We start from the raw sequence: 16018 nt of genomic DNA, 5'->3' as shown, positions 1-16018 counted from the left end.
TTTCATGTCACACTCTAATTATTGGCATACTCGTCTGAGGAAAAACATATATCGCCAGTATGTATTGGTTGTATACAGCGTGTGAGTTCATGATTGTGAATTATGTGAATTGTCGCCCTCTTGTGCCAAGTGTTGGCCAGGGCTTTTTCACCTTCATGGCCGATTAAAGCCACCACGTCCCTTTCATCGTTGTCTGCAATAGTCTGATTTATTCTTCGTAATGGCGTATATCTCTTATTTATAGGGTGGGGTCACCGGTGGCGTCTTGTTAGCTCTCCGCTGCTTTTGTAATCGACCTCATTTCCATCAGCGCACTTCACAGAATATTGCCATCGTGTTCACTTATTTTGAAGATGCTACATTCTGTCAAGCTTTTTGAAAAGTATTTGAAATCTTTGGTGAATCATTCGCTTTCGCAGACCGACCCTTCTTGGAAATTATTTTGATCCACTTAAAAAAATCAGCTCAATTCAGTTCATTAGTTTCCAGCATTTCCTGCATTGCATAATTGTATACATGAAATGCAGCCATTTTTTTCGAACACAATGAGGCGTACAATCTGTACATCCGACCATAATTGAAATTGTACGAGTACAATGGACTTTTACAGACTGAAGTCAAGAAAAAACACGTCGATTTCGAGCTACTGCAGGATAGTGAGGATACAGTAGGTTTTAGAGACTTCCAGAGTCTTTTCACGGACTGCGGCAGTATTATAGTAAAACCCTTGTGATTACCAGCAGGGCGCCATCTATGGTCCCAGGTCGTTAAAAGTCAATCAGACTCTGATGTCCTAACTCGACATTGATCATTGTGATGCGCCAATGTCCAATCACTTCTTGATGATTTATGCTAAAGCGAAATGATGACTTTGTTACCTCACTTCAATGCGAACTAATGGTGAGATAGAACATCTTAGATTTTAATATTCCTATCAATAATTTCATTGGTGGAAACTTAAATAATCGTAGTTAGGCCTCCTACGTACTAATAGTGAATTGCAGAATCTTTTCCTATCATCAGTGAACCAGGATTCTTTATACATTTTTGCATTAGACATGGATGAGTGAGTGTAAAGGCACTGCGTGCATTGTACTTCCATCATAATTATGTTATGCCATGAGTCGCGCTTGGAGATTAATGCCCTAAAGTAATCTAATCACATACACTGTCATTTCACTTGCTGCCGGGGATTTTGCTATACTTCAACATACTTTGGCGCACTTTTCATTTGTTGAGAATGGTTTGCCACAGAGGGTTATGCAGTATATCAACCGGGCTTGTTATATACTCATCTAGTATTCACTATCTCGCTTAAGCCCCCGTCACACTAGCGGATCGAGCTAACGAATGCCCAACGAATTCGAAAATTTGGAGATACGCTCACATCCGTTGCTCGTCGTTCATGACCTGTTTTGATGTTCGCTGTATCCGCTAGCTGTTCGTAGAGATTCGCAAAGTTCCGCCGGAGCCAAATTTTGATTTTGGACATGTCCAAAATCTTGAGCGGATCACAAAGCGAATGACCATCCGCTAAGTGTTCGTTTAACACCCACTGTTCGAACGTTTTGCTCGCTCTGCGTCCGTTTCTTATTCCTCCACCATTCGTCCAAATTCACCCAGCAAATCTGGACAACTACAGGTAGCATTTATCAGCTGGTCATCAATTTGAGTATGACCTGAACAAGCATCCTCTTGTGCCTCCGGGATGTGAAAATCCCGACGTTCGCTTCTGTTTGTTTGTTTTTTTGTTTGTTGTTGTTTTTTTTTTCACTGAAGGTCCGGGCTAGGACCAGTTGGAGGCACCAGACGCAATGGAGAATGTTGGACTACCAACATGATCATCAGAAGAAAATGGAGGGATTGCAGTTTTAGGGGAATCTTGGGGACTGAGGATAGCGACATCAGGAGTGCTTGGCATGTTGCTTTCTTCTCTTTGGGGACATTTTCATAGCCAGAACATTACTTGAGACTGTCGACTGCTCAAGAGGATTTGGTGAAGTGTGTGTCAGCCGAGATCCGTCACATGATTGCTGCAGTATCGCTTTGCATATGTTGATCATTCGCTGGTCATTCGCTTTGTCCGCTCAGCATCCGTTGGATGGCCGGTGCCAGATAAAAATGTCAGAGGTAAAAATGTCAGTGGTAACAATGTCAAAGGTTAAAATGTCAGAAGTAAAAATGTCAGAGGTAAAAATGTCGGAGACTCGCCAGTTCTCGGGGGAGTTTGGAAAATTAAAACATGTTGGGTTTTTGCAGAGACCTTGTCCAGTCTTTGTCCAGCAAGTCTTGGAGATAATTATCTCCCTATGCTCCCGCAATGTCGTCATTAGTTGCGGTTGAGTTTTAATTCTGTCCTCGACTGGACGGACGACACCGCGACATCGTCTCGATGTCTCCAAGACGTTGCGTGACGCTGCTTGACTATCTCTAGTATTAAAAAAGATGATGGCAACTCAACAACACGTCACACATATCCCCAGTGATACCAAACAAATCACCACCAAACTTTCTTGGACTAACAGCAACCGAACTTTTTTCCTCCCTTCGAGCGCCGTAGTCAGTCCGAAAAGTCTCGAAACTTCCTCTGCGTTTTTGGACCATCGAGTCGCCTTCACTCGATCCTGGACCAAGTCAGATATATCCCAGTCAAGGTCTTCGTCTTGGCACTTGATCCTGCTACTGGCTTCGGTAACAAAGGTATTGACGTGTCTCACACAATTTCAAACATCATCCTGTGTCGGCAACATACGTGTAATTCGATTCTACTTTAATTTGTGCAAGTTTGTACCAGTTATATTTGCACCAGTACCACAACTAATCATCATTATCCTTCTCCTCCTCCTCCTCCTCCTCCTCCTCCTCCTCCTCCTCCACCACCACCTCATCCCCTTCCTCCTTCTAATCCTCATCATCATCATCCTCCTCATCATCATTATCATCATCATCATCATCATCATCATCATCACTACTACCATGATCAGCATCAGTTATTTCGTTTCATATCATTACTACCACAATTGCCCCTGAGCCTTTCGTTACTGAGTCCTTCACCAGTTTGGCTAGAACTGTCAGAAGTACTTCTATCAGCATTGTCAACATTACAATCGCTCCATCATCATGATCAGGATTATAATGCATATCATCATCATCATCATGCATTGTTATTACTACCACCATCACCATTGTAAGCACTGCCAATATAGTCATGTAATCACCACCACCATCATCATCACCACCATCACCATCACTATCACCATCACCATCACCATCACCATCACCATCGCCATCGCCATCACCATCACCATCACCATCACCATCACCATCACCATCACCATCACCATCACCATCACCATCACCATCACCATCACCATCACCATCGTGATCATTATCATCATCATCATCACCATAATCATAATCACTGCCATCATCGTCATCACTCCCAATATCATCACCTCTGTCGTCATAATCAACACAAGTGCCACAATCATCACTATCACCCGTGATGTAACCCAAATCTCCCCTCCTGATTTTCTGTATAATGTGAACGTAATTCTGCTTCTTGACTCGTGCAACTTCTTAGACGCAAACAGGTGTATTGGTGCACTGATCATATAGAACAACCATCCTTGATTAAGCCTGTTACGTGGATACATTACCGTCATTACATTTTTTATTGTGCTAAAGAACCAAGCATAAAGTGAAAGTGAAATTTCATCAGACATGCCAAGGAAGTGATTCTCTCACACCTCCACTGTCACACTGCTCAACTGGCGATCCTCGGGACTGTAGTGGTGCTGTCAACTATTACCTAGTGATACTCAGTCTGGAATTATCATAATATCCTGTGCAAAGAAAGACCTATGACTGCTACTTTCTTTCTCTTTATCTCTCGTGGCTCTGACATAGACAATTCCTTCGACTTCTTTATTGCCATGACTTTTTTTTTTTTTGAGGGGGGGGGGGGGGTTGTTATTTGTCTCTTTTTAATAACTTGCAGATCACAGGGAGGGAGATTTATTCATAGATGATTTATGATCCGAGTGATAACGGCACGTCGCCTCCTTTCGAATCTATTTACACTGAACCAGCGAATGTCAACATACGCCAGCAGAAGGTCGGACATAACCATTTACACACACACACACAGGTTTAAGTCCGGAATCACGTCGTCTGTAGAGATAAGTCTTTCCTTTGGTAGCACTTGAAGACGCAAACGTACTTTTCATAAGCTTTGCTGATGGAATTTTTTTTTAATGAAATTTCTATTATTCTCTGACTTCGTGTGTGTGTGTGTGTGTGTGTGTGTGTGTGTGTGTGTGTGTGTGTGTGTGCGTGTGTGTGTGTGTGTGTGTGTTATCTGTTTGTCTGTCTGTCTGTCTGTCTGATTTCCCAATTGACCTTGATATGAAGAGGAACTTCTGTGTGGAACGAGACTGACTCCCCTTCATGGCCAATACTCACTGGGTGTAAGAGGCTTACCTTTCACAGTTTCACCCAATGTTTCTGATGCTTTTACCTTTCTTCGAGAGTGCTGAATCGATATAAGATTTCGAGATATTCAAAATGGTCGCCAAAACCCTAAGGTCCTATGTATTTCCTTATGAATGGTGAAAACTTGGAAACGAAAACGGAGGTTTTCCCTCAATTCGAGGATGTTGAATTCGAATCAGGATGATGAAACTCTTACATCCATGAGGCTTATATGCAACAACCTCGCAATAGAGTAAAACCATATCTTTTTTTCTCTTCAGTTTTCACCATTAATAAGGAAATATAAATCGGAATTTCAGGTTTTGTAGACCATAATTAGCGACAATTTTGATTATCGGCTCAAAACCCTCAAGGATGCAAGAGTGGCATCATCCAGATACGGCTTCAGCAGGGTAAAACCGTAAAAAAATTGTCCAAGTATCTCCATGTTTGAAGCAGCTTCCGAACTATGACGAGTATAATCGGTTAGTGCTTATATTGTTGTAGTACGCATCAAACCGTGTTTTAAGTTATACGTGACAAGATGTTCGATGAAGAATATTTTTTGTTTGTTTCTTTTTAATCCGGAAATATAAAAGAGTTCGTTATTCCGAAGGTTTGTTAGTCCGAAATGGAAATAAAGTTCGTAATTATACTAACAAACACTAATACACTCAGCAAAAAAAAAAAAGAAAATAAAAGAAAGTAAACACTCTTTCGAGTTCTTATTTTTCATAGAAGATTATGATGAAAATCATTGTATTATATACCATATTAAAGATAATCTAATCTTCTATCAACCTACTAAAGGACAAGTTCACCTTCATAGACATGTGGGTTGAGTGAATGCAGCAATCCCTAGTAGAACACATCGGTAAGAGTTTGAGCAAAATTGGACAATCCGTTAAAAAGTTATGAATTTTTAAAGTTCCTGCTCAGTCACGGCTGGATGAAAAGACTACTATAGCTTGTGATGTCACATGAGTACAACGATATAAAGAAAGAATAAAGAAAATTCAACATATTTCCACTTTTCTCGCATAACAAAAGAGCACTCGACTTCTCTCTTTCAGAGGGCAGGGGGAATAATATTACCCTTAACATACGTCAGTAGCGAGTCGAAGAAACGTGCACTTTATTCAAAAAGTAAAGTTTTGTGAAATTCTCTTTTTATTTTTCTTATATAGTTGTACGCATGTGACATCATACACTGTAGTAGTCTTCTCTTCCAGCGGTGACTGCGCAGATACTTAAAATATTCGTAACTTTTGAACGGATTGTCCAATTTTCCTCAAACTTTCACTGATGTGTTCTACTAATATTGCTGCATTCTCTAATCCTTATGTATATGAAGGTGGACTTGTCCTTTAATATAAGGGGGAATTTTACGCATGAGTGGACTCGTTCGTTTTTGTCCTCCAAGGTACAAAAGTAAAAATTGCAAACATTAACATGTTCTTTTTCATTTACAAATGCCCTTTAAGATAAGGATAATAACAAAAGACCAGTTTAACACATGAATGAAATAGCAAATATAAGTTTCCCTTCTCTTTATCTCTTGATAACCTCGAACAAAATCAAAGCGGGAAACTTAAGGGAGAAAATATTTTATATCAACTCAAATTTCACATGACATAGGAGTAAGGGAACAAAGATGATTAAATGAATAATCTTTCTTTTAATCCTTTAATTTAGTAATTTAAGAATTCTGGAGACAAATTCAAGAACCAAATATTACTTAAAATTTTCCTAATTTGAAAAATCAATTCAAATTCTTATACCATTTTTTTTTATATTGCTTCTTCTCTCATTTTATTTCAATTTGGGTTTGACAGAAGATTCTTCATTTTCTTCCATTATTTTTAGCCTCTTTTAATCGTTTGCTCTTCAAAGATATCATAAATATCATAGGTTTATTTTTGCAGCTTAATTCATGTTTTTATTGTGTTGATTTTGTTTTTGTTCTTATTGTTTCTTGGAAGAACACTTACTCATGAATGACAACTTGTTCATTTTTTTTCAATTTTTACTCTTGTGCCGTGGAAGAGGAAAACGAAGGTGTTCACTCATGCGTAAAGTTTCCATTTTAAATGACCCACCATGTTGATAGCCAATTACATTACCTTTCATGTATATGATACATAACTCTTATCCAAATATTCTATAAGAAATATAAACTTGAAAAAGTGTTTACTTTCTTTTTTGCTGTGTGTATAACATACACACATTAACACTAATTAATTCTCTGCCTATTTCAACGCAGATGTAGGGCAAATTGTCAATCAGTTGCAATAAATCAACTCGACACAAGAATTTTATGAATTTGTATTATTATTTGTTTTATAATGATATTGATTATTATTATCATTATTATTATTATTACTGTTGTTGTTGTTGTTATCATTATCATTATTTTCATTATTACTATTACTATTATCATTATCATCACGACTTCTATAACTTTTACTATTATTTTTATTTCATATTATGATGAATATTTTTGGTTTCTTAGTTTACGTTTTTTACGGCAGATCAACTACAGAGATGACCCGATTTGATTTTTGAGTATTTTCCTTCTGTCCCTCGCATTTCTGAACCACCAGCGTTATCTCTTCTCTCTATAATCTCATTTGTTGATGTAGCTATACAATATCTTAATGAAATGAATTAGCATGGTTGCAGGACTAAACGGAAGTGTACAGACTGTGAATAAGGAAGCTTATCAAACGTTTGAATTTGAAAGGTTCGGCATCGTGCATGTGAGACATAGGATTCCATGGCGCCCATAGCGATTTTATACCAAGGTAGACAAACAGTGACTTGATGCTATATGCCAGAAGCTTGTGGTTACTCTGAAACATTATCCAACCATCCAGGGTCTTACGATATACCAACGAAAGTTAAGACCTTATCTGCCGGGTGCATTTCTTCTCAGCAAATTATTTAAGCCACTGCAGAATAATTCGCACCTGTTAAAGGAAAGAAGATACGGATGCGGAATGATATAATTTGACCACGATAACTCAATGATATTGCAACACGCGGTGATGCATGTATCAACTCGAAATCCACCGGCAGGGAAAGCCATGTGCAAGTGGCAACAGACGTTACTTCTTTTTCTATCTTCGCTATGACGTGTTATCTCTATGGGAGGGAATTTTTTAGATGTGAAGATTGACATGACTCTCTTTATCGAGCACTATCTTACTTATGCTTCGGTGAATTTCTCTCAGATTTTAATATGTTGTAGCTGAGACTTTGCAGTATCAGGACTCGAATCATTGATTAAAAAAAAGATCGGATCACCTTAATTTGTCAGTGATGACAAATTACAATCTCTAGTTTCTTTATTTCTCCGCAAAAGTTGTGCAAGAGTTAGCTCAGAAAGTGCATTGCCTATCAATGTCAAACTTATACCATATATGTATCATGTCGCAAAGACGACAGCGCAAGTAAAATCATAGTGATCAGTCGACCGTGACGTCACTATGACGTCATTATATGAAAACACATTTTCATGCATATCTCATAAATGGAATGGAATTTTTTAATGTAAATTACGTCACATATATTTCAAGTCAAGCGGGTTCTACTCATTTTCTCAAAAATTCATATTTATCTTAAAACGCGCGCGTACGCGCGCGTTGAAATATTTGTATGCTCAAATCGAGCTCAAAATTTTTTTGCACACGTTTCAGATCATTTGGAGCATTTTTTGAAAAATTGAAAAAATTGGACGGACGCGTACGCGCGCGCACATATTCGCACGCACAGCTAGTATGCAATAGAAATTTTCAGTTTTTTTACACGGATGGGATGTCCAAAATGTCAAGGAATATTTCTACCAAGTTTCAAGTCAATCCGACTCAATATGACGTCATACAGGCCCGTCAAACTCAAAATTCCGCGCGTGCGTCAATGGGGATACACAGTGCAACTATGCCAAACAACCGCCAATTTTAAATCGGATTTTACTCGTCAGGATGGACGGTGACCCCCCATTTTCTTGACATATTCTGAAAGCTGATGAGTTGTACATGTTATTTCATGGGTTGGCTATGCTGACAAAATGATTAAAAGATATCAAATTTCTTAATAAAGTCAAAAAAGTAAATTTTCAAAATGACGTCATCAAATTCCAAGTTTACTCGAGCGTATCTCACTTATCCTTTGCCATTTTTCACCCAAATTTCAATATGTTGAAGCTTATGAAATGTTCTTTCATAAATGTAAAAACACAATTTTGATTTAATGACGGCATCACCTCGTAAAAATGGATTGAAAGTAACCTTGTCAAATTTGACCAGTTTACGTGTAATCTCTATGGCAGTGCAGTTTTTCTGGAAATGAAAATTGACATTACTATCTTTATCGAGCACTAGCTCACTTATGCTTCGGTGAATTTCTCCTCGATTTTAATATGTTGTAGCTGAGACTGTGCGCTATCGAATGTGTGCCTTCCTTTCTTCATACAATGTTGGAATCATGTTAAAAAACTTGGTTGAAATTAAAGCTTATCTTCGATGTATTGAGATATTTCTATGTTTCTGCAACTTTCTTTGCAATAACTCAAGAAAAATAGCCCCTATCACTCCCATATTTTGCACATGCTTAGTTCATGTCACGTACATTATTTCATAAAATAACAACTACTTGATCGGACAACATCTTGGGTATGTAAATTAGGGTCAAAGGTCACAAATGTTTCATCCTGTATCTTGGTGAATACATGTCTTATCTTTCCCATATTTTGCACACGCAAAGATCATGTTACAAGAATCATTTCACAAAATAGCCACTTTTTGCTCAGATGCCATCTAGGTTGTGCAAAGTGGGGTCAAAGGTCATATGTACTTGTTGTATCTTCGTTATAGTGTATACAGATTTGGTACCAAAGATAGCAGATATGACTCCCTTTTCTAAATGAGAATCCAAACATCACACGGCCAATGTCTCTGACCACAGATGAAACCTGCATGGTCATGCCTATTGCGATCAGGACTTGAATCATTGATTAAAAAAAAGATCGGATCACCTTAATTTGTCAGTGATGACAAATTACAATCTCTAGTTTCTTTTTTTTTTTTTTTGTTTGCTAAATACAAGTGTGAACTACAATCTCAACTTCCTATATTACTCTCTTTAAGCTATATATTGAGTGGTTTTTGACACACATACATTTACCAACCCTCCCTCCCCCCCCCCCCCCCCCCCCCGAAAAAAGGAGACTAAATACACTGTATAACAGTATTGTAATTTCCAGTACTAATAGGGCAGAGGGGGACAATGTTTCAGAGCTGATAGACCATCTGTCATCAGGACAAAGCAAATAAAACAAATGAAGCGGGGGGGGGGGGGGGGGGTAATGTCAATGGTGTCGACCTGGAAGGAGCCTGCCTGCTGTTAGTGGTGGAGCGCCCTCTGCTGGCAAGCCGGTAAGACGCTGGAGCTGTTGTCAAGGTGATCGCAGTATTGTGGTGGAGTAGATCTTGGAGGTTGAGGTCGATGCTGGGTGGGAGGTGGGGTATTGGGCGAGTGTTGGGGGTGTTTATTGATGCTATCAAAGGAATGAGATGTTGTTTATGTCTGGGCCTGTGTTTGGTATTACCATGCCATGTGTGTGTGTGAATTTCCAACGGCCTCTTACCTTCTTTCTTCATACCGGCCCGGAAGCACTTCTTGAGGCGGCAGTAGCGGCACTGGTTCCGCTTGTCCTTGTCCACCACGCAGTTGCGCTGGAAGCGGCAGGTGTACTGGTGGCTCTTGCGGACGCTCCGCCGGAAGAAGCCCTTGCAGCCATCGCAGCTGGCCGCCCCGTAGTGCTTCCCTGTGGCTCGGTCTCCACAGATGGAGCACTGGGATGCAGTTCCACTCAGGTCGTGTTCCACTGACGGTAGAATGCCAAAAAAAGAGGAAAAAATAGAGGAAATATAACATTTGATTCATCCAATTTTACAACGCAAGGCAAAAAGTAACCCAGAGATTGTAGTTCTGAAGACAAATTCTCAAAATATGAGTCGCGTTTTGGGTTCTGCTTAGAACTCATGAACGAATATGTGACATTTTTCTTGTCATACTAAAGAGTTTTGACTTCTACACCTCATAGAATAAACTACTCCATAAAACTATATTTAAAAAAACACTTCCTTTGCAAATCCAAAGTGTTGTGAAAAAAAAATATTTTGGAAAAATAATGGTGCAACAAAACAAAAAGGCCAGCAAGAGCACAAACCGTAAAGCAGTGTATTTTAGCGGCGTGACATTTTCAAGAATTGGAAACGGTGGCCCTTTTAACGATATGAAATGTTTGCAGATTCCACTGGCATCTAATGCATACAACATAGACAAGAACTTTCGCATATATTTTGATTTTGTGATTCTTGGCTCTTGCAAAATTCACGAAACTAAAATGCGTAAAATTAAAATGCAAGTGAAAATGTCTGGTTTGACAGTATAACTTAGCCTTTCCCATACCCAGGCATCTCATGTTCGTGCATCAGAGCCTGAAACTCTGTGCATTAAGCATATTATAACATAAATACGGCATTGTGACTCTGTGATCATTTTTCTTACAATGATGCAAATGAATTCAAGATAAAAAATGAGGGATGGCGTATACGCATATCATTATCACATGAATACATTAGTTATAACATGAGAGATGGAAAACAGGACAGCATGATTTTTTACTTTACTGGTAGATACTTAGTAAATGGTCAGGTGTGATGACGCTAAATGTGGTACTGAGATGTGGCACGACCAGTTTTGCTGTATTTTTTTCTCAACAGTCTTCCTATACCCGACAGCGCTTCCCTAGGAATCTAATGTCTCCAAGCAGAGTTTGACTGTTCTGTCAAATGAGGTAGAATATGAAATCAATATGCAGCTGCACCATGCTGTCGTTTACATGACCACTAAAAAAAGAAAATTAAGATCGGAAGGTGTAATGGTATATATGTGTGTGTGTGTTGTTGTTGTTTTTTTTTGGGGGGGGGGGATAATAATTTGTACCTTCAAATGGAAAATATCTCATCTAGATTTTCTCCCGGTGACAATTCAATATTGAAGGCAGGTCTCCTTTCAAAAAACTTGATGCAGGGTTCAAAATCAGGTGCATATTGAAATCAAATTTGTTGTCTCCCTCATGTCTCCATGTTCAACATCTTTGAACACGAAGCAGACGACAGAATGTTCATGACAGTCAACACGATGACTGTTGACTATCCAATGAGAAAGACATAAGTCAGAGGTTGGGGGCATATTTGCGAGGAATTAATCTCTGCAAATAGTGGCCCCTACAGGGTATTTCCAATCCTCAGGTTTTCCTGGCAACGGCGAGTAAGAAACCTTATAGTCGTTAAACCATAGGAGGTGTTTCAGACTGTAACAAGTCATTGTATGTAATCCCCGTATCTGGAACATGGCTCTAAACATGTTGCGGAATGTAGAGACACTGGAATGAGACTCTTTGTCAACTCCTACGGACTTTCAACATAACAGCAGCTCACAAACTCCACCATCTTTCAATCACATGCAACTCTTCATATGTACACACAGAATATGAGGGTGTGAATGTATGTTGTTTAGCTAAGCTCCACCTTCTCTTAGGTGTGAAACCAATCAGACTACATACACAGGCTCAGAATTTCTAAAGCAAAACTCAATTGGAAAATACAACCAGACCATGACTGGGTAGATGTCATCGGAGAGTCATTTCGGAGAGAATCAAAATTCAAGTTTGCTTTAAGAATTACGAAATTAACTCAAGTGAAGTGTGTTCTGAAAGGATTTGATATATGAATCCTTTTTGTATGTGAGATGCCCCTCTAAATATATGATTATGAATACCCTTTATCCAAATCTTTTCTGTAAATGTTGCTCCAGCTCTGCATGGAAGAAAATTGCTTCTATATTCTCAAAAAATGGGAACAAGAAATGGCAGCAAACACTATTTGTTTACCTTCCTGACTGCATGTATACCCGGATTAATAACAAAAGTGATGTGCAGATCAAAAATATGCATGATTTCAATCATGTTTGCAACCATCTGCATCGGATCATATTACCCTAGCTGTTTTGAGCAAGACTGCATTGGAGTCTAACACACCTGGTGACCTACTTGAGCAGCGGGGAATATTCATATTTACAGTAGCCTCCTGTACAAGTTGGTGTAATCGTCATCTGTAAAACTGATGGTGACTACTGCCTCTATAATACTCTGACCCTGGTTTAAGCTGCTGGGGTCAAAAATGAAAGAAAGGAAAAGGTAAATCACTATACATAGCTGCACGATGTACCTGCAAAGAAAAAAAAAGGGGGGGGGGGGGGTAATAGGAAATGTTAAATGAACTTGTTGAGCTGTTGGATGGGAATGAATTTCGGAGGAGCAGGAACAAGTGATATGCAAACCGCAAATCCAAACACTGACCTGTCCCTATCAAAGACCCCTCAACTCCTCCTCTTGAGGTACTGGTTATTTTTACTTCAGTGAATGATTCCCATTGCCCCTGTCTGGCTTGATCAACGGCGATACAGGGAGAGAATGGCTGAGCTTAGAGTAAGGAGAGTAAACACAGCTAGCTAAATTTACTCAACCCAAACCAAATCTTGCTCACTGTTTGCCCTCACACGCAAAATAATACTTTTATCTCCCAAGACCAAAGTGAAATGAGATTTTTCCTTCCATCCCTATGATTACACAGGATTTGAAAAGAGTATGCAATATATATATCAGTGTATGATGTCATATGTCTCTGAAGCCTTGGGTTTGCCGTAGGAAAATCCGGCAGACTTCTCAAATCTTGCTTTGCTACTTCAACAATAATACTCTTAGCAAAGGATACTATAAAGCTACAAGCATAAGAACGTCCATGTAGAGCCCACCATGCAGTAGGCCTATATCTACTCCGACCCCTCCCCAGCATTTCACATCCACAAGGCAAAATAACTGAATACATTACAGAAATCTTCAATCCATAACTGTGCACCATCAAGAAAGGCATACAATATGCTATGTCATTGATATTGTCTAATGTAGCGACAACTTCCCGCCACGCCATCACATCGTTTTGGTCTCTGAGCAATGACCTGAAACGGGTCGCAGTCCTGATACCATTCTGTGCCAAATGAATGACTCCATTCCAAGGCTCGAGCAAAGCAGATTTTGGGAGATCTATGCCAGTGCATTCTGTTCCGAAATACAACTGCGCTATTTGATTTCTAAGTATGCAGGCATTGTTTTCACAGAGGGGAAAGGAGGGCAAGTCATCAGGTCGTGTCAATCGAGTTAGGTCGCTGTTCCTGGATCAGGCTACCACTGTTTGTCATGTCTTCTTTTCACCGGACTGTGCATACAGATTGGGAAAGTGTTATATATATGTGTGTGTGTGTGTGTGTGTGTATGGGGGGGGGGGGGGGGGCATTCAAGAAAATTAGGTCGACTTTGTGGAGATAAATTCAGAGTACTTTCAGAACCTCAAAAAAACTAAGCAATGGAAAATTCTTACAAAAATTATTAACATATATGGATTTCCTTTTCATACATGACTATTTCACACTAAAAAAAAAGAGTAAAGAATTTTTACCAAAAAAAATCAAATTAATATGAAATATGATTGGTAGAAATGGATGGTAGTCATATCGCCAGCCACACATAAATATGCGTATGTTCAAGGTGTGTGTGTATATATTTCATCACAGGTAGTCTGTGGTAAAGTACACAACATTTTTTTTTTTTTTAGGTAGCACTTTACCTCCTTTTGCTGCAGATTCAGAGGATTTCAATGACGTATTTGATTATTCATCATTCTAAACAAAAGATGATTGGAATAGGAAGATAAATCTACTTTGGTCATTCGTTAAGATCTTATTAAAGTTTATTTGCTTTTTTTTTTGCATGCTACCCTTATTATTAGCCCTGCCCTCTGAGGAAAAAACAACAACAACAAACAAACAAACATTCGCACATACACACAGACACATACAAAAATGGCCTCTCTGTGAAGACTTTCTGATGGCGCTGCGACCTCAGAAACCGCAGGGGAAGACTTGCGGCTTGTCTGCCGTATACATCCCGACAAGATCCCTCCATTGTACCCTCATGTGAACCAAATGCCCGAAGGCTGCAGGATCGTCATTGTCATCACCAGTGTTACCCATACGTGCATGAGACAGCTATGGGAGCCAGACAGTCTTTTCTTTTGCCTTTATACCAGATAGGGCTGCATTGCCACATATTCATTCGGGGCCAAGGCTCCATGAAAGTACGGGGAAATTCTGCAACCGGGAGGAAACTCTGAGGTAAAAGAAACCGGGAGAGCTTCGTATACGGACAAACATCGTACGCAGTCATTCATTCGACGTTCGCGAACAATAGACATCATACTTGCAGTAATAACAGTCGTATCAGAATATCATTTTTTTTTTTTCCTAAACTTAGCGGAACAAAAATATCAAGTGAGGGAAGAGAAAGAGGAAAAATATTGCAGGGTGACAAATCACGCAAATGGTGACCTACTTGGATTCAAGGTATTCTATACATCTCGTGCAATCAGTCCCAGTAGTTTCAATGCAAGCATTGAGGACCTAGTAATGACATGCCAGAGATATGATCGGGATGGCTTCGATGGCTATACCGGACTTGCTTCATTTCTATCAAAGCTGGGTTATGAATTCTCGTGCGTCCAATTAAAGTACCATTAAGGTACTGGACTTCCTGAGGTGTGAATAGAGTTTTGTAAATTCAGTGGTTGTGATAATTGATGAGTCATTGGTATTTCATAGCACAAAAGTTTTGCAAATGCTACAATTTATGCTTCCACAAGCATTGCAGTTCAGCGGCAAATATCGCCATCAAAGTTTATCATGAGCTATTTCACACACGAAATCCTAGCCCCTCTCAACTTTTGTAGAGCAAAAGCTTAATAATGTCAAAATTACATACTGTATGTTGGGGGAAAATTAAACAATATTTTTTTTATCATAACTGGGTAAATGCTTTAGTAACCAGTTTGTCAAGATTGTGTTGGGGCATTTCAATAATAAATTATATTTGGTGTGTTTCTCCACATACACATGAACATCTGAATATATGATGCATGATGTTCAGTGTTTTTTTTTTTCAACTCACATTTGAAAAGTGGTGCATTGCAAATATTTAATAAAAACTGTTAAAAAATAACTTGAATGCATTTTATGTTATGAAACAAGTTTATACTGTCAGGAACCACATACATAGAAAGCAAGGACAATGAAATGAAACATTTAAAAACATTGCATGAATGCAGGGTCAAAGTTCGTAAGTCCTGATTACGTCACATTAATTCAGTTTTGTTTGTTTGTTTGTTGCTGTTTTCTCCATAGGAATGGTTGACATCTTTCACAGCAGTAGTGAGAAAAGTTAACAGCTGATAAAAGATTGACAGTAATCATTTAAAGCTGAATGACCAACAAATACAACTGGATTAAATTCTAATCACATCCGATTTTGAAAAGAAAGCATTAAATAAACATTGAGTGTAAATTTTGATAAATGTAGGTCTAATGA

General features: G+C 39.0%; 1 protein-coding gene across 1 annotated transcript in view; it reads right to left on the bottom strand.

Annotated features, from left to right (window-relative positions):
* Positions 1 to 1786: 1786 nt before the first annotated feature.
* Positions 1787 to 16018, bottom strand: part of LOC139736289 (uncharacterized) — a 47389-nt gene continuing 33157 nt past the window's right edge. Inside the window, exons 3-4 of the mRNA XM_071647022.1 lie at positions 9856 to 10360; positions 1787 to 1934 (exon numbers count right to left, since the gene is read on the bottom strand). Coding sequence (XP_071503123.1) covers positions 1787 to 1934; positions 9856 to 10360 — 653 coding nt within the window. The remainder of the gene's footprint in view (positions 1935 to 9855; positions 10361 to 16018) is intronic.

This window comes from Diadema antillarum, unplaced genomic scaffold (genome assembly GCF_040938485.1).
Source record: "Diadema antillarum isolate AM-2024a unplaced genomic scaffold, OU_Dant_1.0 scf00000028, whole genome shotgun sequence".
NCBI classification, from domain to species: domain Eukaryota; kingdom Metazoa; phylum Echinodermata; class Echinoidea; order Diadematoida; family Diadematidae; genus Diadema; species Diadema antillarum.
Note: the sequence above shows the minus strand (reverse complement) of the source record. Positions and strands in the feature narration are given on the sequence as shown.